General features: G+C 44.2%; 1 protein-coding gene across 5 annotated transcripts; it reads left to right on the forward strand.

Moving 5' to 3' along the window:
- Positions 1 to 196: 196 nt before the first annotated feature.
- Positions 197 to 23,509, forward strand: LOC137587523 (dnaJ homolog subfamily C member 13). Of its 5 annotated transcripts, XM_068303983.1 has the most exons (57): positions 197 to 362; positions 2,654 to 2,734; positions 6,056 to 6,131; positions 6,910 to 7,059; positions 7,219 to 7,260; positions 7,347 to 7,547; positions 7,635 to 7,841; positions 7,972 to 8,067; positions 8,318 to 8,409; positions 8,535 to 8,701; positions 9,167 to 9,246; positions 9,330 to 9,499; positions 9,613 to 9,645; positions 10,337 to 10,436; positions 10,520 to 10,627; positions 10,714 to 10,869; positions 10,957 to 11,013; positions 11,097 to 11,218; positions 11,302 to 11,377; positions 11,537 to 11,632; positions 11,721 to 11,861; positions 12,632 to 12,649; positions 13,283 to 13,365; positions 13,456 to 13,609; positions 13,751 to 13,854; positions 13,951 to 14,110; positions 14,192 to 14,254; positions 14,333 to 14,434; positions 14,546 to 14,650; positions 14,746 to 14,948; positions 15,077 to 15,161; positions 15,277 to 15,431; positions 15,643 to 15,688; positions 15,785 to 15,939; positions 16,011 to 16,212; positions 16,304 to 16,419; positions 16,552 to 16,630; positions 16,719 to 16,854; positions 16,957 to 17,141; positions 17,225 to 17,299; positions 17,413 to 17,532; positions 17,708 to 18,103; positions 18,185 to 18,298; positions 18,413 to 18,529; positions 18,828 to 19,005; positions 19,108 to 19,199; positions 19,283 to 19,382; positions 19,475 to 19,662; positions 19,754 to 19,923; positions 20,052 to 20,094; positions 20,203 to 20,376; positions 20,472 to 20,651; positions 20,850 to 20,990; positions 21,094 to 21,237; positions 21,364 to 21,463; positions 21,726 to 21,830; positions 22,613 to 23,509. In XM_068303983.1, the coding sequence occupies exons 2-56, from the start codon at positions 2,667 to 2,669 to the stop codon at positions 21,779 to 21,781; spliced, it is 6,777 nt and encodes a 2,258-aa protein (XP_068160084.1). In that variant the 5' UTR covers positions 197 to 362; positions 2,654 to 2,666; the 3' UTR covers positions 21,782 to 21,830; positions 22,613 to 23,509. The 5 variants fall into 5 exon arrangements, with proteins under 5 accessions (XP_068160084.1, XP_068160079.1, XP_068160081.1 ...); XM_068303978.1 differs by lacking the exon at positions 21,726 to 21,830; XM_068303980.1 differs by lacking the exon at positions 21,726 to 21,830 and having other exon boundaries at positions 12,635 to 12,649.
- Positions 23,510 to 23,637: the final 128 nt, after the last annotated feature.

Here is a 23,637-nt window from a genome sequence, read left to right on the forward strand (position 1 = left end):
GTCAAACCAAGTCCGCGTTAATGCAGAACAACGAACTGTTCCAGCGTCAGTTTGTACTGTATGTATCAATACAAATACAAATACAAATTCAGAAAAACTGATCTGCAGTCAGGTATCTGAGTGATTCCGGGTTCTCACAAACCAATCAGCTGACAGCCGCATGACAGACAGACATAACGCATGCGCAGAGGTGAACTTTTGGTATCGTGAATATGGCAGCGTCCTGATTCCAGTTCAGGGAATACGCCGTAACTTAGCACTTCCAGTATCTGAGTTGGTAAATTGAGACGCACCGATCGTACTCAGAGGAGGGTGGGGGGCTGAGGGACGGCTACGAATAATACCCCTTAGCGGTTTTCCAGGTAAACGCACACGCTACCTCCTGCCACTTCAAGCTGTGTTGCCCATGTTTGCTTGATTGAACCCGCTGCTAACGCGACTAGCTAGCTTCCCTGTCAAACCTGAGCGATGTGCTAGCTAGCTAGCTAGCTAGCTGCTAGCTAGTGACAGCTGAACATTAGCCTACACCAGCCCCTTTTCTACAGGTGGTAAACAAACCTCGATAACTGACGTGTCTGAGCGGTAATTATTTTCGTTAGGTGGAGTGCGAACGTCGATATCGCTATTTGGTCTGCGGGGCTTGTTTGTAGACAAGTATTGACCCGCGTAGGCCTTCTGCAATGAAGCAGAGCTTCGCTAAACGCTTCAGAGCCAGGTAACATTAATGCAGGTTGTCGTGGATTTAACCGGCGCTTCGGTAGCTCCTGCGTTTGTACTCGTGTTACCGAAATCTGCGGGTTTAGCTCAAGTTTAAAATGCACAAAAAAAAAAAAAAGCTGTCATGAAGAACACCTCATGGTAGATACCAGCGTGGTTAGTTCGTTTTATGTTGAACTATGTCCAGGCTGTGTGAAATATTAAAGAGTCTGAAGGTTCAGATTCTCCCTGGAGATATTTTACTTTAGTAGTTAATTGGGCTCATTTTTATTTGAATTGCACTGTAGGAAAGATGTGATGGCACATGATGGCTCGACCCTTGCACCCATACTGATGCTGAAGCAGTTTTCACATTCTCCTCTACTTTTCTCACTAAAGCAGGTGTTGTCATGTTTTTCAGACAATTTGTCAGGAAGATGAATTAAGCTAAACAGATATGTAGGGCAAAACAGTCTTTTTTTCCATGTGTAAATCATCATAATGCTTAAAATCTGTCTCTGTAGTGTGTAGTATTGAGTTGGTACCTCCTTTAAGTTCCCTTTGGTTCCATTTAGAGTTTTGAAGCAATCCTAGTCAATGCCACCTCTTGTTTGAAATAAAAGTTAGTGAGCATGAAGGCATCACGCCAAGTGTTGTTACCGTAACGTTAGCCAGGACCAGAACCTGTGTTTGTCAAAGATTGGATTAGAGAAGTTGTGAGACCAGTCTGGAACAAGTTTCATGTAAATGTGGGGTTTTGGTCAGGTCATATCGCTATTTACTCCACTGACGTTCTGATAAAGAACATGGTTTGTTATATATCATGAATAATCTACCACTGCTTTGGGTTAGATTGATTTTGCGGCTTGATGAGTGTGTGTTTGGGGGGAAAAAAACCCAGTTGATTCTCAAGGCTTGTGTGTTTCCCTTTCTAGTATTACTTCTAGATGATAATGGGCCATTTTTAAAGTCCTTTGTTTATTGTGGACAACATTACACTTTGAACCCTGCCGTCTTTGAATGCCAAGACAGTTCTCCTCTCCATAAATTGTGGATTCTATTATTTGTGGCCATTGTGCTGCTCCTGTCTTCATTTGCTGAAATGGAGAGGAAGGAAAACCGGAGTCAGATTTTTCCAGGATCCCGGCAGAGTGCTGACACAGGTTCCCCCTGTCAAGTGCAGCTGCCAACGAGTTACTGCATTAAGGATCACAGTTTTTCCCTTGATTCTGGGGTGTTGCCTTTTGTTGTCAGTCTTCAATGTGTTTGAAATCTGTTAAATAATCTTAATCCTGCTACACATTTTCTGTTTTCCCCCAGGTGAAGAAAACTCGTGACTTTTCATTCAAATCTCAGCATTGAACCCAACCCTTGTTTCTCCAAATTAATCAGTCGGCCACACTGACTTTGCGTCAGACTTAATAAACCCGAGCTTGACTGATGCACGGTTGTGTTGCCTATTATATCAGGCTGGATAAGAACTGTTCGATCCTCTGTTTTTGCTGAGTTGACTGCATCCCAGTGGCTCCCCACTTAACGGCTTTTAGGTTATGACCCGTCACACCTTTTTAGCTTGGTGTATGATAAACTCAATCATGTGTCTCTGCTTGCATTTCTGCTACGGTTCATAGCTAAAGTAATGCCAGAGTCAGTCGGTCGGTCACGGAGCGATTCCTTACTCCGTCAACGGACGATCACTCCTGACTCGTTATTAGTGAGGCGCTGCCAGATGGAAGACTCTCCCTTCAAGCTGCCAAATGTTGAATGGGGGTGTGAAGTGTGTGTGGCAGGTGGGATATAGCAAAGACTATTACCTAACCTGATGTCATAACTGGTTAAGGTGCAGAACCGAGACATGGACAGCCATTGCCATCATTCTTCCCTTCTGCTGCCCTGTGTCGGAAACATCACGTGACTTTTTGACCCAAGTTATGACATGATTTCTCCTCTTTTGCAGGTTCTCTGAAAAGATGAATGTCGTCAAAGAGAACAAAGACTTGGCCTGTTTCTACACCACCAAACACTCCTGGAGGGGAAAGTAAGACCTGCAAACTGTTTTTCCTGCCTTTTGTTACCGCCGGTGGCGTTCTCTATTCCTCATCTAGTTTGAGTTGATGCTAATATGAAACTGTAATAGTCTTCTCCTTTTAAAGACAGTTAGGGAAAAAAAACACTAAAACCCTGAGTCAGTGCTTCCATTGTACGGACTTCCTTATCAGAGCCTGGGAGGTCTTGCAAGCCGCTGTCAGCAGTCACTGATCGGCACTATTGATGTGTTGTGTAGCGCTGCACTGCCGCATGAAATGTAAGACCCTGGGTGGGAGTACAGATCAGGATCAGGATAAAACATGAAAAGCTAAAAAAAACATCCATTAGTTTTCAACCAGTTACTTCACTCAAGTGGTTGTAAATAGATTGTATCGCATTCAGATTAGAGATAAGATGTAAAAACATGCCATAATGCAGGAAAGTTCCCCCATCATTTACAAATTAGATGCATTATCATCTGATTTTTCTTTGTTTTTATTCTATATTTTGGAGAAGGTTCTATATTTAGCCAACTTGCATCTAAAAGCGACTCAGTGTAGATACTCGGTGGCCCTCAGAGCCGAAGGATGGACAGGTTCCAGTTTGAGCATCAAGCCAGCGGTATCACATTACCGATGCCTGCTCTCTAAACGTCTTTGTCCCATTAAGGCCTTCCATTGACTTGTGTAACTCAAGCAGGGCTGCGGAGCATTAGCCATCATCAGAGCTTCGTCCTGCTAATGCTTCCTGAAGCATCCGCCAGAGTGTTGATGGTGGAACGTAGAGGCGGGTACCGTCTTCATCGTGACTCGGTGACGCAGTTTAAAAACCCGCTTTGTGTGGCTGATCGGAATTCAACCGGATGGAAGCTCAAGTTATCAATATTAACAATTGACTGCGTGATTCTCCAAAGACAGTTACAGTTTGATCTGTGTGTTCTGCTTCATGGAGAAGGATGTGAATTCAACACATCTACAGAAGTCATTACATCTCTTTTCATCCTGCTTCCTGCGGCCTCTGATACTGAGGGCTGCTCATTTCTATTAGGTAGTAAATCATAGACATCCAGAAAGCTTTCCTGAAAGCCGAAGCGGAATATTCTAGATTTTGCCTAATATATAAAAATAGTGTAAGACCTTTGGATGAAAGAAACTATTTTGCGTAACCACTGGATCATCACAGACTCTGTTATAGTGATACAGATTGAATACAGGAAACAATTCCTGCAGTAAATTCAAATTAGATTAATTTTAGGCTAACATGACTCTGTGACCAAATATAAGATGTATTATTGATTTGTCAGTTGTTACTTTGGTAGATGAGAGTTGACTTTGCCTGGTGAGAGAATTTTTCCAAGAACTGGTTCACTCAAAAGCAGATAGAAAAATGTCTATTTGACATAAAATGCTTGTCAGTATGATGGGGATACTACAGTAATCTAATTTGTTCTGCCTCTTTTCTGTGTGATTTCCTTTTGCATGTTTAAAGTAGGTAATTCTTAGCAACTATAACGGTACGGTTTCACACTCACATGAGTCAAACAAAATCACTATTAGCCTGAGAGACTGAAATGACATGAGATAGCAGTTGTAGATTTTAGTCATGCCTACAACTGCCGTTCCCATCTGAGCTCATGATCAGGTTTAATTCGAGTCTTGTGACTTCAGCTTGTCAAGAGTATCAGATTTGTCTGAGCGGTCGTCACGATGGACTTGTTTGATTTTTGACTTAAGTGGACGCCGCTTCTTTCTCAGCTAATCTTCTGCTTTTCTTTGCGTGTCTGAAAACGAGCCTTTGTTGGTGAGATTTTGTCTTATGATCCTCGCACTGTGTGTCGACAAACAAGTCGTCAGCTCGGTCGTTTTTGTGAGAGAAGGGTTTCAAAGAAGGGAAGAAAGTTGTTGAGAGGGTTTAGTCAAAAGGAGAGGAAGTTGCTTAATGTGGTGATATTATGAAACTAGGAAGCGGCAGGAAGCGCTCAAAAATGACTGAACGAACAGTGACCTCCTGTCATTCCCATACGAAACCAGGTGGATGTTAACTTCCTGAACACGTACAATCCGATCTTCTTCACTGATCACGTGTGACAAAATGTCCAAAACGTTCTCAGAATCATGTCTGGTTTTATTATGGAGAACAAATAATGAGATGCAATAAAAACTGAAATCCATAAACACATCCCGTTCCAGAGAGGCTTGGCTATTATCTGCATATTAACACAGAAAATTTGAAAAAACAACTTCACCACCCGAGAGAATGAATGATTAACCTGGTTTGTGCTGACATCCAGTTCAGCCAGCCTCCACACAGAGGCCAAAACGTGAAGAGAGATCTGGAATTAGAACACAAAGAGAACATTTGTACAGAAATAATTACAGTCACAGAATGGTTATGATCTCTGTACGACTGAAGGAGAGGGGTCGGACTACGGGTTGTGGCTTGACCTGATATTTGGCTCCAGCTTCGCCTCTGGTCACTGGATGTCTGGTTCTGTTAGATGAGTATGAATGAATAAACCTCTCACTTACTTTTATCCTAACGGAACTAGCCGGGTCGCTGTGCCTCTTCACTCTATCTAGCTCTAATGAGGATGTGTCAGAGAGAAGTCAGAACATGTTGAACAAGATTTAACATGCATTCCAGTTGCAGTGAAACCCTCACATTGAACACTGTCTTTCTCATTCTTTAACATGAATGTCACTGCAGTGTGTTTTTCAAAACCTTCGAATGACCTTTTTCAAGTCGAACCTGACAGACATGCTTTCGTCCTCGTACGCTCCCGCTTACACATCGACTTAGCGTAACTCACAGAGAGATTGGTGCATCAAATTTCACACTTCCTTCCCTCTGTGTGCGAAAGCCCCGCTCGCTAATGAATCATTTCTTTCAGTGTCGAAAATGACTCCGAAAATTGCAATTTTCAGAATAATCCCCAAACGCTCATGTCCTTTGACATGACAGGTAAATTAAAGATTCTGTGTTCATCGCTGTCATCCAGCGACCCCTCTTTAACCCCGGCTTGAACAGCAGGACTTTAGCCTCCTTTTAGTGTCATCCTTCCACCCTGTCTGGGCTTGATGCCTCAGAAAAGTGCCAGGAAACCGACACAGTCGACTTTTATGGGGATGACATCACCTGCTAACTGAGCTCCGGTGATGTTACCTGTCCTTGACGCATCAGAGGCCAAAGCTAATGGACGATTTAATGGAGCGTAAATTGGAAATCTCGATATTGCGATGTCAGAGTTATCAAAGCGAGCTGGATATGTTAGTTTAGCTTTAGCAAAACAACGCCCGCTGCCACATGTGATGTGACCGCCTCTGTGTTCCAGGTACAAACGAGTCTTCTCAGTGGGGACGCACGGCATCACCACATACAACCCTACAACGCTAGAAGTAACAAATCAGGTCAGTACTTGTGTTGCCGCTCATGGAGAAAGCTCAGGAACTCCCGCTGCCCTGTGGAGATCAGCGCCTCGCATGTCCAAGTGGGACGTGCTGGTCTCACCCCACACGACCATCAAGAGTACATTTTATGTCCATCGCTGTAATCAATACCCCTCAGACATGACCTTGTAGAAAGATGTGTAGTAGAAAATATAAGCAACAGTTTTTGAACGGAACAACTACTCTTTAAATCATCCTATTGAGCTCCTATGAAGGGTATTTGATGCGTTTATTCTTTTACAACAGTTTCAGTGCCTATCCATTTTATCACAGCATTTTTATTATTCATTGTTAATTTTTCCTTGATCGCCCTCTACTTAAAGATTACCACACGCATTTGTTACCAGACGCCATTAATCACTGACTTCTTCTTACAGTACATCTATATAATAATCTTCAATAAACCTGTCAGCGTCTCTATTTCTATTAGACGATATGACGCCTGGGGAACAGTTGCGAGTAAAGATACTTGTGTGACACTGAGAACAATTAATGCTATTAAAGCTAACAGGGAAATAATGGAGGATCAAATGCTGGTAGTTTAATTCTTGATCATATTTACACACATGATTTGACATTAAAATAAATCATCCTAAATATGTGAAATGAAATTAGAACAATGAGTCAATAATATAAATGCTACAGATATAGTTTGTAAAACCTCAAGATTAAAAGTGAGGCTGCTCCATCTGTTTTGCGGGGGGGTGTTGTCTTCATTCTGTGTCGTCTGTGTCACCAGTGGCCTTATGGAGACATCTGTGGAATCGGTCCGGTGGGAAAAGGTCAGGGAACAGAGTTCAACCTCACATTCCGCAAAGGGAGCGGCAAGAAGTCCGAAACGCTCAAGTTCTCCACGGAGCACAGGACGGAGCTGCTCACAGAAGCACTGGTGAGGATGGACACCCCACCCCACCCCGCCACGAGCAACAGCAACTAAACAGAACGCTGCGAACAAATTTATTTCTAATTTTGTAAATCCTTGCTGATAATTCTGTCACACGGGGATTGATTTATCTCACCATCGTTCTTTTTTTTTTTTTGTCCACAGAGATTCAGAACGGAGTTTTCAGAGGGGAAGATAACAGGCAGGGTAAGTAACTATTAGGAAAACATTTTTATCTGCCATGTTGTCGTCGTGGCGATAGCAGAACGTCTCATGACGCGTGTGTTCCACAGCGTTACAACTGCTACAAGCACCACTGGAGTGACACCAGGAAGCCCGTGAGTTTGGAGGTGACGCCCGGCGGCATCGACCAGATTGACCCGCACACCAACCGGGTAGTGTGTTCCTACGACTACCGGAACGTAGAGGGCTTTGTGGAGGTCTCAGATTACCAGGGAGGATTCTGCATCCTCTATGGCGGCTTCAGTCGGCTGGTACGTATTTATAGGTGGTTGTGTGTGAGTGTGTGTGCGCTATGTAAGCAGCTGTGAGTTCTTTGACCAATTCCTTCTTTCTCTCAGCATTTGTTTGCCTCGGAACACCGGGACGAAATCATCCGCAGCGCCATCGAGCACGCGGGGAACTTCATCGGCATCATGCTGCGAGTACGGAAGGAGGCGCTGACGTTCGAGAACTTCTTCTCGGACAGACTGGGGAAGTACAGCTCGGACGAGAGCATCACTTCACTGGCAGAGTTTGTGGTGCAGAAAATCACCCCTCGACACCCGGTAGGAACCCTCCGCTTTTTCGTCTCCTTCTAACTCTCTATAATTCCATGGAGTGAATGTCTTCTGCCCCCTAGCTGTGGTGTGTCTTTCTTCAACGACTAGATGTTCGGTCTGTTTCGTTGTTTCTTAGGAGCCTGTCAAGCGTATTCTGGCCCTGACGGAGACGTGTCTAGTGGAGAGGGACCCCGCCTCGTACAACATAGTCACCATCAAACCTTTTGGAGAGGTGAGCGCCCAGACACTGAGGCAACGCGAAGCCATAAAAATTTCAAGCCGAACCGTCCACGCTCCCAACATTTAGCAGCATCCGTGTTGCAGACCTGTGAAGATGGACATTAATCGACCCGGATGTCTTTGTTTCATTATGTATGAACTGCAAGTTGAACAGCTGACATAAAAGCTCTGGCGTTTGTGCAAAGGGAGTAAACTCTCCTCTCACTCCCCCCACCATCCCACTCCGTTTCATCTCCTTTCAGGTATTCGCTCTCATCTGTGATGTAGAAAACCCTCAGGTGTTTACGGTTGAATTCATCAGAGGTCAGATCCGAAAGTTTTCCTCCACAGAAAGGTACGCTACCGCAACGCACACACTCGTCTTTCTGCTCTTTACTAAGTTTGCTGGTTTGTGCACTACATATCCTTCACTGGTGTTACTGATGAAGCTTTTAGCTGAGACTGGTTGTGCGTCTGCAGGGACTCCCTGTTAGCCAGCCTACTAGATGGAGTCCGTGCCTCGGGCAACAGGGACGTGTGTGTGAAGATGGCCCCCACGCAGCGAGGGCAACGATGGGGCCTGCTGAGCATGCCCGTGGACGAGGAGGTCGAGAGTCTGCATCTCAAATTCCTGGCAGCGCCTCCAAGTGAGTTTGAGCCCCTCAGACCCAAGCGCCCCCCCCCCCCATCTTAGTTGTGCTACTAGGGTTCTTATTAGCAAATAATCAAATGCTAAGAAGCTGAATTAAGTTAAATTAGATGCAAAAAACAAAATACAAGATCAATGTCAGCCTGGTGATCTTTTCATGCTAACATTAGCATTTAGGTCTGATCTTTACATTTTTGTATCAGTTATGTTTAGCAAAGATCTTTTCAGTTAACGTGGATGAAAAGTTATTCTATACGAGTTAAAAGTATTACATAGTAATACTATAGTATATTATGAAATGTATTGGAAAAAAAGTTGTCCATCTTCATTTTACTAATCAAAGTACTTATAAAATACGTATGTCAGTGCCTGTTTAACGTACTTGTTCTGTTGTATGGTGGTCAAATAATGCCGATGTGATATTTTATAAAATTGTTTTGCATTGCTCACTCCTTTTGCTCAGATGGAAACTTTGCAGATGCAGTGTTCAGATTCAACGCCAACATATCCTACAGCGGAGTTCTGCACGCCGTCACTCAGGACGTAAGTGTGATTCCTGTCTAAACGTGCAACTGAGCAGGATTTGCGCTGATTTCCCCCGTTTTTACCTCTCGATTTCCCTTCAGGGCCTTTTCTCCGAGAACAAAGAGAAGCTCATCAACAACGCCATCCTGGCTCTTTTATCCCAGGAGGCTGAGCTGCCGGCTCTTAATGCCGAGCTGGAGAGCCATTTCCAGGCTATTCGGCGTTTGGTGGCCTCCAAGGCCGGCTTCCAAGCCTTTACCCAGCTACCAAAGTAAGAACGATTCAGCGATTGTCTCACGTCACCTTCCGTCATTCTTTTTTTTTCTTTTTTAATCGGGAATTTTAGTTGAGCTGCTCGTAACAGCCGTGCTCTGTCATTCCAAGGTCTGGTCAAGGGTCTGGAGTCACAGAAGCAACGTAAATATGAATCCATACATCTCAGTTAGCCCGTTTGCCTGGTTCTTATCCCTCTTGTTCCTATCCGGTCTCTGTTAGACATCTTCTGGTTATTTTTTTCTGCTTTCATCTCAGGCTTTAGACGGGCGCTTCAGCAGGGAGACAGGTTTTAGCCAGCTGGGTTTTCTCTCTTGATCGGTCTTGGCCTTCCATTCTTGTCGTCTCATTGTTATTACTATCATCTCATTATTTCTGTGCCTCCTTCTCTCTCCCTGCTGTCTGCTATACCCATTCTCCTCTTTAAATGGATGTAATCCTCAAACATTAAGGAACTAGTGGACGTTTTGGTCACTGAGATGTATGAGAGGAACTGTATTTACTGGTCATTATTTGTTCCAAATGATCTGTGATTGGTTTCACCTAAAAGAATCATTGTTGGATTAGCTTGGTGTCTCCATTCCACCTCAAGAAACAGATCTTGAATAAATGAGGAATAAATGAATGATTTATAATAAGAAAAGCTTTTCTAGTGTTATTTAGTAGATCAATGGAAGACCTGATGCTACTTCTGAAGCAATGAATTTTTTGTATATCCAACCCCAGGCCACATTTTTAAATGCAAAGATTATTTTCTGTCACATACGTCCCTTAGCTTTCTCAAGGCGTGTTGGTTTTAGTAGAAGTGTGGTGACAAATGTTTTTTGCTTTCCAGGTTCAGAGAAAAGTTGGGAGTAAAGACAGTAAAAGCTTTAAAAAGGAACAACAACGGTGTGACACACGCCGCTGTGGACATGCTCTGTGCCCTCATGTGTGTAAGTAACGCTTAAAATAGATTATTGAATCAAAAAGGGATTCCCTTTGCGACTGAGACGTGTTCCCTGATGCTTTTCTCCAGCCGATGCACGACGACTACGACCTGAGGCAGGAGCAGCTGAACAAAGCGTCTCTGTTGTCCTCCAAGAAATTCCTGGAAAACCTGCTTGAAAAATTCATCACCAACGTGGTACATTTCCTCGTAATGATCTTGTTGTGCAGGTCCATGAACCTCTAATAATCACAAGCTCATTACTGTCTTTCTCTTTTTTTCAGGATCATGGAACAGGAGCTCTGGTTATCAGCTCCTTACTGGACTTCTTAACCTTTGCCCTCTGCGCCCCGTACAGTGAAACCACAGAGGGGCAGCAGTTCGACATGCTGCTGGAGATGGTCGCCTCCAATGGACGCACGTTGTTCAAACTCTTCCAGGTATTTTAATTCAACCGTCTGTCCCAGTAGGACTGGAATAAAACCAGTATATTCTCCTGCATCAAATTAAATTGTCTTTATCCCCAGCATCCCTCTATGGCAATCGTGAAGGGGGCGGGCCTGGTGATGAAGGCCATTATTGAGGTAAGCGTCTCAATAATGACTTTGGCGATTTATTCAATTTGTGATTTTCACACTTTGATGAACTGCGTTGGTCTAATTTTTAGGAGGGAGACAAGGAAATCGCCACTAAGATGCAGGAGTTGGCATTGAGCGAAGGAGCTCTTCCGAGGCACCTTCACACGTCTTTGTTCACCATCAGCGCCGACCAGCGGATGCTCACCAACAGGTCTGTTTTCTCAGACCTGCATACCTGTCGCTGTCTCAGAATTAGGAATCACAGCTGCTCATCTCGGACTTTTTTCTTGACAGGCAGCTGAGTCGTCACCTCGTGGGCCTGTGGACGGCAGAGAACCCTGTTGCCATGAACCTTCTAAAGAGGATACTGGTGAGGCTGCAGAAATCAGCTCTGTTCAAACACTTAAACAAACATTAGATCCCTGTCCAACTTTCTGATTAGAAGCCATTAGAAGCCAGTCCTGGTTGCTGGTAGCTGAGTCACGCTGTTTACGCTTGTATCAGTTCTATTTGTTGCGTGTCCTCTTAGCCAACAGGCCTGCTGGCGTACCTCGACAGTCCTGACTCAGTCCCGGAGAAAGATGTGGACAGAATGCACATCCGTGACAACTTAAAAATTGCCACGGTACACGGACAAACACATTAGATCTTACCACATTTACACACTGAGCGAGAAGCTCATCTCTAATTGCTGATTTACATGTTTCCCTCAGGACCAGCTGAATCGAACCAAGGTCCCTGAGTGGCAACGGATCGCAGGAAAAGCAGCCAAAGAGGTGGAGAAGTTTGCCAAGGAGAAGGCGGATCTAGTGTTGATGCACTGGAGGGATAAAATGGGCATAGCCCAGAAGGAGGTGAGGATTGATCTTCCTTTACAAAAGGACAGACTTGTTTACCTGCTGCTGTTGTCTCTCGGACAAGCTGAAGCACCTGCTGATTCTTGTGCTCAGGCATCATTCTTCACACCTCCAGCTGATTCTGAACGATGCTGCAGAATCTAGACAGAAACTCAGGAGCTCAGTTTTTAGAATGCTGCTGTTATCTCAGATGCTGCTGGACTTTATGAAAAATACCTTCTATGATGCTTTCAAGCCAGATTTTCATGTGCTTTGCATATTTGCTACCATTGTGTGGTAAACATTTTCCATTGCGTATGTGGTGGGATTTGACAAAATGAAAGAATATGTCGTGCCTACAGACAGCCAGCATAAGGCATATTTTTATCCTGAAGTGTTTTATCCTAAAGTGTGTGAATGTGTGAGATACTTAAGTAAAACTACCAGCCTGCTGCTTCCAGCTCCAGCTTCAACCTCGCAACCTCTGCTTCTTTTCCCTTCACACTCACATAAAGTAACCAATCAACCAAATGATTTGATTGGCATGCTTTCACTGAATATCCCCTAATCAATCCAGGCTGTCATGTTTGCACCGCAGACTCCGTGTGGATTACTTTAGCAGTAGCAACTAATATCATTTTGGATGTCTGTCTCAGTGTGATGTTACTCCGGTGACCCTTCTTGTTTCAATTCATTTGTGTTTGATCCGAGGAACAATAATCTCTCTGTTGTCTCTGCCCCACCCTCCCCTTTGCCTTGTCTGGTTTCTGTGCTGTCAAACAATGCAGCAGGACAGAAATAACCTGGTAAGTAGGACTGACCAATGGGATCAATGCCATTTCCTTTCCATTCTCTCTCTTTTCCCATCCATCCTTCCATTTTCATTGTCTTTTTTTAATTCGCCTGGGTGAGGATTTTCCTATCTGCCAAGGATTGGCACATGGCTCTAGTTAAACCTATGGAAACTATGATCACATGTTTGCTTTCTGTTATCATTAGAAGATGTGTTTAGTCATCAATGAACTATGATCACATTTATTTTGTGTAATAATTATCAATAGAGGGGCCTTATCAAAGTAGGAACATGATCGATGAAACAAGAGCCTACAGATTTGTGACAGCTACTGTGTTAATCGTGCAAATCATAGTTTGATAACAGCTCATGAAACATAGAGCTCTGTGTCTTCATGCAACAATTATAAAATGCCCTCAATGCTGGGATCCCATCTGGTTTTTGTGCGTCGCACCTTTATGTGTTGGTGTCATTGGTCTCAAGACTTTCTCTTCTGAAAAAGTTTTTGTTGTTTCATCGTCATGCACACTGGTTCCTTTAATTCTTTTCTTCTTGTTGTTGGTGTTCGTTTGAAATTTGTAGCTCTCTTTATGCCATAAGTTGAAAAAGGACAAAGATTGACTGAATCCATTGTCATCATTTTCAGAATCCAAACCAAAAACCCGTCATCCTGAGGAAAAGGCGGCAGAGAATAAAGATTGAAGTCAACTGGGAGCTTTTTTATTACAGGTCTGTCCCCCCCCCACCCATCTCACCCTACATATTCCAGTCATTTTGTTTTCTCCCCACCATCCTGACCTGCTTCTCTTTCCTCTGAAGATTCCAGCTGGATCATGCTCGGTCTAACCTCATTTGGAACCTGAAGACGAGGGAGGAGCTGCGAGACGCTCTGGAGGGAGAGATGCGCGCCTTCAACGTGGACCGCGAACTCGGCAGTGCCAACGTCATCTCCTGGAACCATCAGGAGTTTGAGGTCTGTGCCACACCCACTCCTGCCTGGACCTCATCGCCCTTATCGATTAGAGTCATCAATATCAGGGATGCACTAGACTTTTAAGCCAAAATAGCAAATCCCAAAGAGAAATAATTCCTTGAATACTGTTTGCATCTGCAGGTGAAATACGAGTGCCTTTCAGATGAGATAAAGATCGGGGATTATTACCTGCGTCTGCTGCTTGAGGAGGATGAAAATGAAGAATCAAATGCCATCAAGAGATCGTAAGATTATATTATATCAACCGAACTGCCCTGATATGATCTAAATCTAAAATAGATGTGTAGATGAGTCATGCTTCTCTCTCTGTTTGCTCTCAGATACGAGTTCTTCAATGAACTCTACCATCGCTTTCTGCTCACACCCAAAGTTACGATGAAGTGCCTGTGCCTGCAGGCGCTCACTATAGTCTATGGGAAATGTTATGAGGAGATCGGCCCCTTCACAGACACAAAATACATCGTAGGCATGCTGGACCGCGTAAGTATAGACTCTTATGTAAGAACTATTCCAGCTAAGTCCTTCAATTTCACCGGAAACACAAAATGTTTCTGTTTTCAGTGCACAGACAAATTGGAAAGAGACAGGCTGATTCTCTTCCTCAATAAACTCATCCTCAACAAGGTATTAAAATCAGGGTTGCCTCTTCATTTTACTCCCACTTGCAACTTTAAATGAAACAACTCATCATTTGCTCTGCAGAAAAACGTGAAGGACGTGATGGACTCCAATGGAGTGCGTATCCTGGTAGATCTGCTCACCTTAGCGCATCTGCACACCAGCAGGGCGACTGTGCCTCTTCAGGTAATTACTGAGGAAAGATGGCCTTCTGTGTCTGTTTGATAATGTTGACCCATGTGTGAGAATGGACATTAATCTGTCTGGACTGTAACAGAGTATTTTTAATTTCCACAGAGCAACGTGTTGGAAGCGGCGCCGGACATGAAAAGGGAGAGCGAGAAGGAGTGGTACTTTGGTAATGCAGATAAGGAAAGAAGAGGGCCTTTCAGTTTTGAGGAGGTATGAAATCTTGAAATCACGTCCCGTCAGTTGGATTAAATGAAATTGGGTTAATGTCTAATGGCAGCTTAAAAATATACAACTCTCTTTTCCAGATGCAGGAGTTCTGGACTTCGGGCGTCCTGATGTCGAAAACGCGCTGCTGGGCTCAGGGGATGGACGGCTGGCGTCCCTTGCAGGCCATCCCTCAGCTAAAATGGTGCCTGCTGGCCAGCGGTCAGGCGGTAATGAATGAGACCGACTTGGCTACGCTAATCCTTAACATGCTCATCACCATGTGTTCCTACTACCCCAGCAGGTGGGTGGAAGCCAACGTCCAGAAAAGACCTGTTTGCTTTAGAAATTCTGTTTTCATTTTAGTATTATATGATTGTATGTAGAAATGACATTGACCCCATCTGTAACATGATTTCTATTTGTACTCAGGGATCAAGATAATGCAATTATACGTCCTTTACCCAAAATCAAAAGGATGATCAGTGACAATGCTTCCCTCCCTCACATCGTCCAGGTAGTTGCTCAGTGTTTTATTTTATACTTTTAGTTGTACATTAAATTGCATTGTTCTAATTAAAAGATGTGCTTTTATGTTGTTGTTGTTGTTGTTTTTTTATTTCCTGCTCCAGCTGCTGTTGACCTTTGACCCCATCCTGGTGGAGAAAGTAGCTAATGTGTTGTACCTGGTGATGCAGGACAATCCCAATCTACAGCGCCTCTACTTAACCGGGGTGTTCTTCTTCATCATGATGTACACGGGCTCCAACGTGCTTCCTGTTGCGAGGTGGAAACACACGACAAATAGAACAGAAATATTCACACAAGCAAAGTTACCTTCATTTTTTTAAACACTACATTAACCTCATTTTGGCCCATGGAGTCATTCATATTGGAAATGAAATACTAAAATACTACACTGTGGATAAGGAGGAATATTTTATGTATTTGCTCTCATAGCGTGTCAATATTTACCTCTGGAACTCTGGTTTCCATAGGTTCCTGAAGTACACACACCTAAAACAAGCCTTCAAGTCAGAGGAGGTAAAGATGATTATTTTCTCAGAGTTTGTAACAGCTTGCATCTTTTGAAACTTTATGACATGAAGCCTGAGTGTTGTATCTGTGTCTCCCCTCAAGGCAAAGGGTCTGGACATAGTGCAGCGTAGTATTCTGGGTCCAGTGCTGCCTGAAGCCATGGTGTGTTATCTGGAAAACTACGAGGCTGAACGCATCTCAGAAATATTCCTTGGAGAGTTTGACACGCCTGAGGCCATCTGGAGCAGCGAGATGAGGTCCGTGTTCGTGTATCGTGAACGGCGTCGTGGAGTGACACCGTCGTTTCATCGTGAGCCTTCTGTTTCAGGCGGATGATGATCGAAAAGATAGCGGCCCACATCGCTGACTTCAGCCCGAGGTTGCAAAGCAACACGAGGGCCCTTTACCAGTACTGCCCCATCCCGGTGATCAGCTTCCCTCAGCTGGACAACGAGCTCTTCTGCAACATCTACTACCTCAGACATTTGTGCGACACCACCCATTTCCCGAACTGGCCCATCCGAGATGCTGTATGTCTCCTTCCTCCTTCCCAAGTTTGTACTTCCTTGTCTGATTTTCTGTTGAATTTTAAAACGTATCTGCCACAATTTTCCTGTGCAGGTGAAGCTGCTAAAAGACACCCTTGAAGCCTGGAAGAGGGAGGTGGAGAAAAAGCCTCCTTCAATGTCTATAGAGGAAGCCTACACAGTCCTAAACCTCCCCAAAGGACAGGGGCAGTGAGTGGCTTTTGATTTATTCTTCCTTGTGTGTCCTTTATTGTGTTTAACGGTAGCAGCAATCAATAATGAGTGTTTAAGAGATTTTAAAAAAAAAAAAGTTGGATATTGTGTTTAAATTTCTGTTTTCAGACAAGATGAGAGTAAAATCAGGAAGGCCTATTTCCGACTTGCACAGAAATACCATCCTGACAAGAACCCTGAAGGCAGGGTGGGTATTAGAGCCGTTACGTAACATAATATCGAATAACCGGCTCCAACATTGTAAATTTATTCTCATTTGACCTTTAATGTTTCAGGACATGTTTGAGAAAGTCAACAAAGCCTACGAGTTCCTTTGTACAAAATCAACAAGATTCCTGGATGGCCCCGATCCCGAAAACATCATCCTGATCCTCAAAACTCAGAGCATCCTGTTCAACCGACACAAACAAGGTACAAAGACGTGTCATCGGTTCTTCCTAACAATAAATGAGACGGGAACAATTTGATGATAATAGAAAAACGAATTAATACCACTTCATAATCTTTCAACAGAACTGGAACCTTACAAATACGCCGGTTACCCAATGCTCATCAAAACCATCACCATGGAAACTGAGGACGAACAGCTCTTCTCAAAACCTTCGCCGCTCCTCCCCGCTGCTGTCGAGTTGGCCTTCCACACCGTCAACTGCTCGGCTCTGAACGCCGAGGAGCTGCGCCGTGACAACGGCATCGAGGTTGACACACTTTTACATTTCCTGAAACTGTCTTCATGTAGACGTGTGAACCTGTGATTTGTCACGTTTTTGTGTTCCGTCAGGTGCTGTGGGAGGCTCTTTCTCGATGTGTTGCTGTGTTGACTTTATCCAGCAAGCCTAATGACATGGCTGTACAGGTGAATATCACACAAAAGTCAGTTTTTATTCTGCTGTAGTCCAGTCTTATTTATGGAGGAACGAATACTCTACTGCTTATAGCGATTTCTGACTGTGTTTAAATGTGCCACAGGTGTGCGGGCACATCTGTAAGTGCTACAGCGTAGCTGCTCAGTTCGAGGAATGCCGGGAAAAGATTATTGAACTGCCCAACATCATCAAGGACCTCTGTCACATCTTGTTCTATGGAAAGGTAAGGATCGCTGACATTGCTGGGGGGGGGGGTTCATAAGTTTATTCCCAATTACTAAGAAAAATGTCTTTTTTGAGAACTTCTCAGCACTTGGGAAAAAAGACATTTAATTCAAAAATCAATAAACTATTTTTTTCCAATCCATGACTTCAGTCGTCCTCATTGCCTCTTCTAGGGTCTTCCAAAAACTGCTTCCCTTGCAGTCCAGTGTGTGAGCTCCTTTGCGATAGATTTCTTCCTTCAGACCCATCTCTACCACGCTGGCGTGCTCTGGCACCTCCTGGTTTACCTCTTCAATTACGACTACACCCTGGAAGAGAGCGGCGTCCAGGCCAGCCAGGAGACAAACCAACAGGAAGTAGCCAACAGCCTGGCCAAGCTCAGCCTGGTAGCTATCAGCCGTCTGGGAGGCTTCGTCCAGGCGCCACACGCCCCGGATGGGAGCAATTCCATTTCAGAGACCAACGGCATCGAAGGAACGCCTCCGGAAAATCCTGCCATCCGCAAGAGCATAGCCGCTATGCTGACTCCTTACATTTCAAGGAAGCTGGGAACAGGAACTCCTGCTGAGGTAGGTCTTGAAGGTCGATACCAATCAACATAAACAACAACAACAACAAACTGAGGTCCATGTGATGTTGTGTGCATTTAGGTGTTGAAGCTGCTGAATAGTAACTCAGAGAACCCGTACTTGATCTGGAACAATGGAACACGAGCCGAGCTGCTGGAGTTCCTGGAGAGTCAGCAGGAGGGAAACATCAAGAGGGTATTTTATTAAAGTTTCACAAGGACTCCACACAAATGAGTGCATACTGCTTCTGTGAACAATAACAGATGTTGTTGCCTAAATTTGACTCATGCTTCTGTATTAACTTTACAGGGAGAAAATGATCAAAGTTTTGGTGCAGAGTTTGTGTTTAAAGATCACAGCAAAGAGCTGATAGTTGGAGAGATTTTTGTCCGCGTTTACAATGAGCAACCAACATTCCCTCTAGAGGTGAGTGGAACAATATTAAACCAATTTTAGAACCACATTATAACATTGAAAATGTGTCGGGAGAAAGAATAAATCCACCAATAACTGAAAATTCAAGTAAGAGACTTAATTTCAGGAAAGCAATACACAAATGGATATTGCATCACAAAATGAGAGCAATAAAACCAGAGGGAGTAAAAAATAAAGATGGAATAAGATGTGACTCTCTCCTCTCTCTGCTCCTAAAGGAGTATTTTATTTGTTACCATCAGGATGCAAATAGAATGTTTTTGTGATGTGTCACCCTCTCTGCTTTTAGTACCCTAAAGCTTTTGCAGCCAGCCTGCTGGACTACGTCGGCTCCCAGGCCCAGTACCTCCACACTCTGCTGGCCATGAGTCAGAGCAACAAGGTGGAGTCCCAGCAGCATGCCGAGAGACTCCGCTTCGCTGAGATGGCTTTAGAGGCTCTCCGCAACGTCATCAAGAACAACCCCGGTGAGGCTCAAACGCTTCCTTCACCTCTGCTGACCTGCTGTTGGTGTGTTTTTATTGGATCCTGATTTTGGAACTCTTCTTCAACACTTTGTGGAATCCTAGGTTCGGAGTCGGAATGCATCGGCCACTTCAAACTGCTCTTCTCTTTGCTGCGTGTCCACGGAGCTGGCAGAGTACAGCAGCTGGTATTGGAGGTACAACTTCTCAGTTCCCGATCTCGAATCACCCTGGTTTCCATGATGCTCCTGCATTCTCCTCATGTTGGTTTCCGTTGCAGGTTGTGAATACTGTGACATCAAACCAAGAATGTGTGAGCAACATCGCAGAGTCACTGGTTTTATCCAACCTTCTGCTGCTCCTGCACTCACTCCCCTCCAGTAAGAAAGCGCTAACCAGAGAACAGCCCACTCCTTTAGCATGTGTGCTCTTTACAGTGTTATTTTTCAACTTCTTTTTTTCTGTCATTTAGGTCGGCAGATTGTTCTGGAAACACTGCATGCACTAACTTCTAACACAAAGATCGTCAAAGAGGCTATGGCCAAAGGTGCTCTGATCTACCTGCTGGACCTCTTCTGTAACTGCACACACCCTCAGGTGCGAACGCAGACAGCAGAGCTCTTCTCCAAGATGACCTCAGATAAGCTGGTTGGGCCAAAGGTCAGTCCGGACCGGAGATAAATCCCTGTCGGCTTCGTGTACATTGTGACATATTGTCATCACCGTAATCATCTTTCTCACTCTCTATCAGGTGCGTCTAACGCTGATGCGTTTTCTTCCTGGCGTCTTCATGGACGCCATGCGGGACAATGCCGAAGCAGCCGTGCATATATTTGAAGGAACGCACGAGAACCCTGAACTCATTTGGAATGACAACTCCAGGGAGAAAGTGTCCACCACTGTTCGGGAGATGATGCTTGAGTGAGAGATGAATCTGCTTGGCTGCCTTTTTCAGCCAATAACAAATTGATTAGATGATCGAGATCAATATCATATGTTAACTGTTTATATGAAGCTGATGTTTTTTCCTTTTAAAAAACATTTTCCAGGCACTTTAAACAACAGAAGGATAATCCAGATGTGAACTGGAAGGTAAGTGCAGTCATGTATAAAAAAAACAAAACTAGACATGTATAACATGTTTGTTACTAAACAGGATAGGATATGTAGTGATAATTACTTCCTGGTGTGTGTGCTCAGATTCCAGAGGACTTCTCGGTGGCGTCCGGAGCAGGCCAGGGCGAACTGGAAGTGGGCGGAGTCTTCCTGCGTATCTTTATCGCTCAGCCAGGCTGGGTGCTGCGCAAGCCTCGCGAGTTTCTGGTGTCCCTCCTGGAGACGCTGACCGAGCTGCTAGAGAAGAACAACCCCAACGTGAGCAGCCCCACTGAGGAACAGAAACACACAGCAGTCCGTATAATGACCTTAATGCTGTGGGGATTTGTCCTAATATCTCTGGTGTCCCCCAGGGCGAGGCGTTGGAGACGGTTACCACCGCAGCGGTGTGCCTGTTCAGCGCTCAGACCCAGCTGGCCGATCAGGTTCCTCCTCTGGGTCACCTGCCTCGTGTCCTGGCGGCACTCAACCACAAGAACAACAGCGTGCCCAAGAGCTCCATCCGCCTCATCCACGTGTTGTCAGACAACGAGGTGAGATGCCAAACGTGTATCTAGCAACTCTTTTCCTGTTGTTTTTTGGCAGTTGTCCCACATTAGACATTAAAAGTCAAGCCGTTTCTGCCGCAGTTTCATTTCCAACTTGAAAATTAGAGCTCAGGCTTAACTCACCGTCAAATTTCTGCACCACGCGGTAATTAAAACCGTAACACTTCCAATTTTTTGATGCAGCTGTGTGTACGCTCCATGGCGTCTCTTGAAATCATCGGGCCCCTCATGATCGGGATGAAGTGTCGGCCAGACATGGCCGGACTGGCTTGTGAAGCTCTCAACCGCATGTTCCAGAAGGAGCAGACTGAACTTGTAGCTCAGGTAAACTGATAAATATATTTGATTTTGAAGTGTGTTATAGACATCATGTTTGACTGCCGTGTCAAATTATTGATGCTTATTGTTTTATTGTTGAACTAACCAGGCTCTACGAGTGGAGCTGGTTCCGTACCTCTTGAAGCTGCTGGAGGGAATCGGACTGGAGACGCTAGAAAACCCTTCAGCTATAAAGGCCCAGATTGTAAAGGCTCTCAAGTCCATGACTCGCAGTCTGCAGTTTGGAGAACAAGTACGATGAATCATGAGCTCATTTGAGAATCATGAGTTCATTTGTGACTTCGTTAAATGTTCAAAATGACTTTGCAGTAGCTATTTTACTTCATTTATTAACCCTTAAACGATCGCTGTCTTACAGGTGAATGAGATTCTAGCGAAGTCCTCGGTATGGAGTGCCTTCAAAGACCAGAAGCATGATCTTTTCATCTCAGAGTCTCAAACAGCGGGTTACCTAACAGGTAAGGGGTTTCTATCACGATCACTTTTTTTTTCTGAACAAGCAAACACTGTTCATGTTTTATTGTGAAGTGTTTCAAAGGTAAGTCTGAGTGCCTTCCTCTGAGCTGTTGTTGAATCTTAATGCTTTGCTTTATCCTTAAAATCACCTTGTGGCTGACTCCTCACATGTGCTTAAATCCAGCTACCCTTTCTCTCTCCGTGTTTTATCACTCCCTGGCTCTGCCCTTCCCTTCCTCTCTGTCCTTCACCTTTTCTTCTCAGGGGTTTCCACTCCTTCTCTCCTGGCTGCCAGCAGCCCACTCCGAGGTGGGCTTTAGACTCCTAAGCTGGGCCCTTGCTGCCCTCCTCTTGCTTGCTCAGATGCAGGTAGACCTAACCTAATGTTTGACCTTGCCTCTTTACCTCCATGTCTGCTCCACACCTCATTTTCTAATCCCACCCCTCTATCTTCACAATGCGAAAGATTCCCCCTCCATTTCTAACTCCGCTGTTTTGATCGTGCTCATCTTTTATCAGTTAACAAAAATTCCCTTGAAATTTGAAAATTGAAGGTTTATTATACATAAATTTGTCTTCTGTCTAATGTAACTGAATTTAAAAAAAGTAAGTGGAGGTTCCCAGTTCGCTTTTTGTGAGCAAACACTCAAGCCTGAGGGCAAATGTCATCAGAATGTAACCAGCAAAGGCATGAAAAGTTTTGCCTTTACAAGTCAGATCAACTGACTCAACGATCAATTTGATTTTTAATTTTTTTAAATAAAACATTAAAAATGAAAATGTAACTTTATGAAAGACAAACAAAAGCGATCTTGTAAGCTGCGTTGAAGTGGCTTCTCTCTGTACAAAACAAAGAAGGGAGATGAAAAAAATTCTTATGGAAAAAGCATAAACTTTACACTTACATATATAGGGAGATTTACTATTTCGACAATGGGGCAGATATTTGTTTCATTCAACACCTTCCTCTCCTGACTCTTTCACCCATCCTTAAACATTGCTCTCTACTAATCAGACCTAAAAACAGAAGCGATGTCTCCTCTTTGCAGACAGTCGACTTTCAGTTCATCATTTTTGGCTCACATCTGCCGCTCCAGCTCTCCCGCTGTCACAAATTTACTGAATAGCCTCAATGATCCTGTCACCTGCAGGTCCAGGAGTCGCAGGTTATCTCACAGCAGGAACTGGCACCACGGTAATGCCCAGCGGCCCACCCCCCGTGGACAACGACATTGGAGACCAAGGCTGACGGACACTCACACCCGCGTCGCGCTCAGGCACCCAGACTGCCCTGTGGCTTCACAGCTGCAACCCAGAGAGGAACCGTTCAGCTCCAGAGTGAGGGGATGGGGGGAGAAATAAACAGAGGACTGCAGGCCGTCTTTGAACGTCACCAAAATCTGCACCACCTCCTCCGGCATCGCTCATCTCTCCCCCATACAAACTGCAGTCAAGTCTTTACGAACACAAAAATAGTTTTAATGGATTACTTTTGGGGTTTTTTGTGCTACGTCTCTTGTTTCTTCCAATGACACACAAGAGTTTACTTTTTGTATGAATATATTTTTTACTCTAGGTTTTTTTTTCTTCATGGGAGACTTTTGAAGACTCAAACATTTTAGTTAAACTGCGTCCTCTTGAGTGTCTCATTCCTTTTTGTCACGTTCCAGTTTACTACACTTACCCTAAATTCTGGACAGAGGCCATTCAAGAAACTTAGTTTCTCAGCTTGTCATGTGAACATAGGATTTACTAGTCTGCCCAATGGATTCTCATATGGAAAAGAAAAACATGTTGAAATCGGTATATGATTTTTCTGCCTTGATTCTCCACTGAAACCTAAAAAGCAATGCTGACCTCTTGTGTAGTTTGGTCTGGTTTGTTTCAATCAATTCTTCAAAGTTGCCAGTTGAGTCTGCTGTCCAAATGCCCAACCTCTTCTTCCTCTGATCTTCGTAGTTCACCCTACTCTCTCTTTAAAGGCAACCCTTTCTGCCTCAGATTTTTAAAGGTAATTCTCTTTCCCCAGAATGCAAAAAGCACTAGAATATTTATAACTGAATAATAACCACCAGAAATGAGCTTTTGCTAAGACATGACGAATGACTTTGACTGATTGTGAATCTATGTGAAAGACTAGTGCAATTTGTGAAATGTTCAATGTAATATTGCATAT

This window comes from Antennarius striatus, chromosome 20 (genome assembly GCF_040054535.1).
Source record: "Antennarius striatus isolate MH-2024 chromosome 20, ASM4005453v1, whole genome shotgun sequence".
NCBI lineage: Eukaryota > Metazoa > Chordata > Actinopteri > Lophiiformes > Antennariidae > Antennarius > Antennarius striatus.

What these genes read in the sequence shown, in the direction of transcription:
- LOC137587523 (XM_068303978.1), top strand. Translation starts at nt 2,667, where the DNA reads ATGAATGTCGTCAAAGAGAACAAAGACTTGGCCTGTTTCTACACCACC. An exon ending in AGGGGAAGATAACAGGCAGG is followed by an intron (nt 7,261 to 7,346) that starts GTAAGTAACTAT and finishes TGTGTTCCACAG; the next exon opens with CGTTACAACTGCTACAAGCA. An exon ending in AACGTGCTTCCTGTTGCGAG is followed by an intron (nt 15,432 to 15,642) that starts GTGGAAACACAC and finishes TGGTTTCCATAG; the next exon opens with GTTCCTGAAGTACACACACC.